The 2,739-nt window shown below is 63.4% G+C and overlaps 1 protein-coding gene across 1 annotated transcript in view; it reads left to right on the forward strand.

Moving 5' to 3' along the window:
- The window catches only part of CCM_03726 (uncharacterized protein), a gene marked incomplete at both ends in the record, with an annotated part of 2,030 nt that extends 1,329 nt beyond the window's left edge, over positions 1-701 (forward strand). The window contains 2 exons of the mRNA XM_006668875.1: positions 26-418; positions 477-701. Coding sequence (XP_006668938.1) covers positions 26-418; positions 477-701 — 618 coding nt within the window. The remainder of the gene's footprint in view (positions 1-25; positions 419-476) is intronic.
- Between the last annotated feature and the right edge of the window lie 2,038 nt (positions 702-2,739).

A 2,739-nucleotide genomic window follows, 5' to 3' on the forward strand; every position in this document is an offset into this window, starting at 1 on the left:
CGGCGGCGCCACCCGCCGCTGGGAGCTCGTGGACGTGCCGCCGGGCACGGAGCGGGTGCGCATGGACGGCGCGGGCGGGGCACGCACCGACACGACATGGAGCAAGTACAGCGGGGAGCGCCGGACCAAGTTTGTGCCGGACGTGGCGGCGGCGCCGAAGACGACGCCGCCGAGCAGGAGCAGGGAGCGCAGGATGAGCGTGGCCGTCGTCGACCGGGACCTGGAGATTGACATTGAGAGCAGGCGGCGCCGGCACCGCTCGCGCAGCAGGCCGAAAGTAGTAGCACCCCCGCCGCCGCCGAGGGAGAAGTGGACACAGGTGTCGAGGACCGTCGTGTCGCGGGAGGCGATTGAGCGACTGGGCTATCCGTACCAGGAGGCGCGGGATTATTTCTACATCCAGACGTTTCTGCCGTCGGTAAGTTTCTGTCTTGCATGTGAAGCCCCGGCATGGGTTGCTGATTGGAGGTTCGCAGGATGCCGTGTCGGACCTTATAGACCTCTCGGCGGAGATTCGGCGGGCGCGCCGCCGCGGCACGCAGCGCGAGATGGAGCTGGATATCGAGATTGATCGCACGGCGCACCACACTAGGCCGGTGCACCGCAGGAGGCGAAGGTCGTCGGGGTACCTGGACGAGCGCTTCCGGGAGCTCGAGGTGTCGATTGATGAGAGGCGGCCGCGGGGAGGCCGGTACTACTGAGAGGGGTTTTCTTTTTGCTAGATTTGATAATGAATGGAATGTTCTTATGTCTGATGTCCGAATGTATACATTAATTAGAGTGCTTATAAGCGATACTCTTGGTCCAGCTAGGTGATTTGGATTGGATGGTGGATAACCCTGCGCAAGTGGGCGACGGGTGCTCTTTGTGGTCGGCTCAATCCCCACCCACAACCTGTTACCACGGGCAGAAGATATGAGCCGGACGACGAAGGTCGTCTATTGGCGACAAAGGTCGTCTATTGTACTTGACTTGCTATCGTGGATTACCCGTGGAGTTTGGTTGGTGGCTGAAGCAGTTCGTCCATCCGTCTGGACGGCAGACACCAACGCCATCCGCCATGAACAGCGGGAATATGGACCCCTGCCTTTCACCGATGCGGCGAGAGTAGGTAACACGGTTCTCTTCGGGAGAGCATCTGCATTCTCTCTCCCGGGCGGCTCGCGTCTCGAGTTGACAGGACAGATTTGCTGTCTTCGGTACCAAAAGACGGCGTGTGAGCCGGCGCACAAGAACCCGCGTGTTCCCAACACGAAACAACCACGACATAGTCGGGCCCTACTAGGCATGTCCTGTGCCACTCGATACCATGCACCTTGTTCATTCTTTTAAGCGCCGGTGTCACGTCTTCGCAAAAAATGCTGCTTCTCGTCTGTTTTGCAGCGCAACAGGCACGAGGAGGCGCCAACAAGTTGTATAAAAACCCCAGGCGCCTGCCAGACCCTTGTCCCTTTCAACGAGTCTACATCAACCTTTCCACCGGACCAAATCTTGGTTACATAGTCAGTCAATCAATTACATCTACACTTTGTGATATTCACTTTACGATGGGGTCCGTCCGATCTTCCAAGAGGAGCAATGCAGCACGAGCAGTCACAGCGCCCACGAGAGGTACCCCCATCCCACGCATGGACTTTGCTTGCACCTTTGCTCCCCGACTAATCAATGATGCAGCACCATCCCAGCGCATCGCTGCGAAGAAGGCCGAAGCCGCTTCCGCAGCACTGTCCCGCGAGCGCAGGGCGGCGGCGCCTTCGCCGCCGCCGCCTATGAAGCGCGCCAAACCCGGCCGGCGCCGGCGCGACGCCACCTCGCCAGCCGTCATCAACGAGCGGGCCAGCGCGGCGGCCGTGCAAGTCTTCGTCTTTGGCGGGGGCGAGAGCGGCGAGCTGGGCCTGGGCCCGACGCAGACGACGGCGCCGCGTCCGTGCAAGAACCCGTTCTTGGACCCCGACGACGCAGCGGCGCTGCACGTCACCGACATTGCGTGCGGCGGCATGCACACGGTCGCGCTGACTGTCGACGGCCGCATCGTCACGTGGGGCGTCAACGACAACAAGGCGCTGGGGCGCGACACGGCGTGGCACGGCGGGCGCCTGCGCGACGCGGCGGAGGAGGCGTCGGTCAGCGACGGCGCGCCGCCGGGGCTGAACCCGCTCGAGTCGACGCCAACGGCGATTGACGCGGCGCACTTTGCAGCCGGCACCGTGTTTGTGAGCGTCGCGGCGGGGGACAGCTGCAGCTTTGCGCTGACGAGCACGGGGCTGGTGTACGGCTGGGGCACCTTTCGAGTACGTTGGCTCCCTACCATGACGTTTTTGTATGTAGCATGCTCACCCAAGATTTTTTTTTTTTTTGCATGACCCAGACGGCAAGGAAGCGTTTGGGTACGCGGCGACGACCGGTGCGCTCGTGGCGAAGCAGGCCACGCCGGTGCTTGTCCCCGGGCTGGCGCGCATCACGCAGATTGCGTGCGGCGCCAACCACGCGCTCGCGCTCGACGCCGCCGGCGACATCTGGGGCTGGGGCTGCGGGCAGCAGCTGCAGTTTGGGCGGCGGCTGTTTGGGCGGCACCAGGACACGCTGCGGCCGCAGGTGCTGCGGTTCTGCCGGGGCGCGACGGCGGCGATTGCGTGCGGCGCGTACCACTGCCTCGCGCGCGACACGGCCGGCAACGTCTGGGGCTGGGGGCTCAACGGCTGCGGCCAGGCGGGCGACGACGACGAGGAGGCTTTGCTC

Source organism: Cordyceps militaris (assembly GCF_000225605.1).
Source record: "Cordyceps militaris CM01 unplaced genomic scaffold CCM_S00003, whole genome shotgun sequence".
NCBI classification, from domain to species: Eukaryota; Fungi; Ascomycota; class Sordariomycetes; order Hypocreales; family Cordycipitaceae; genus Cordyceps; species Cordyceps militaris.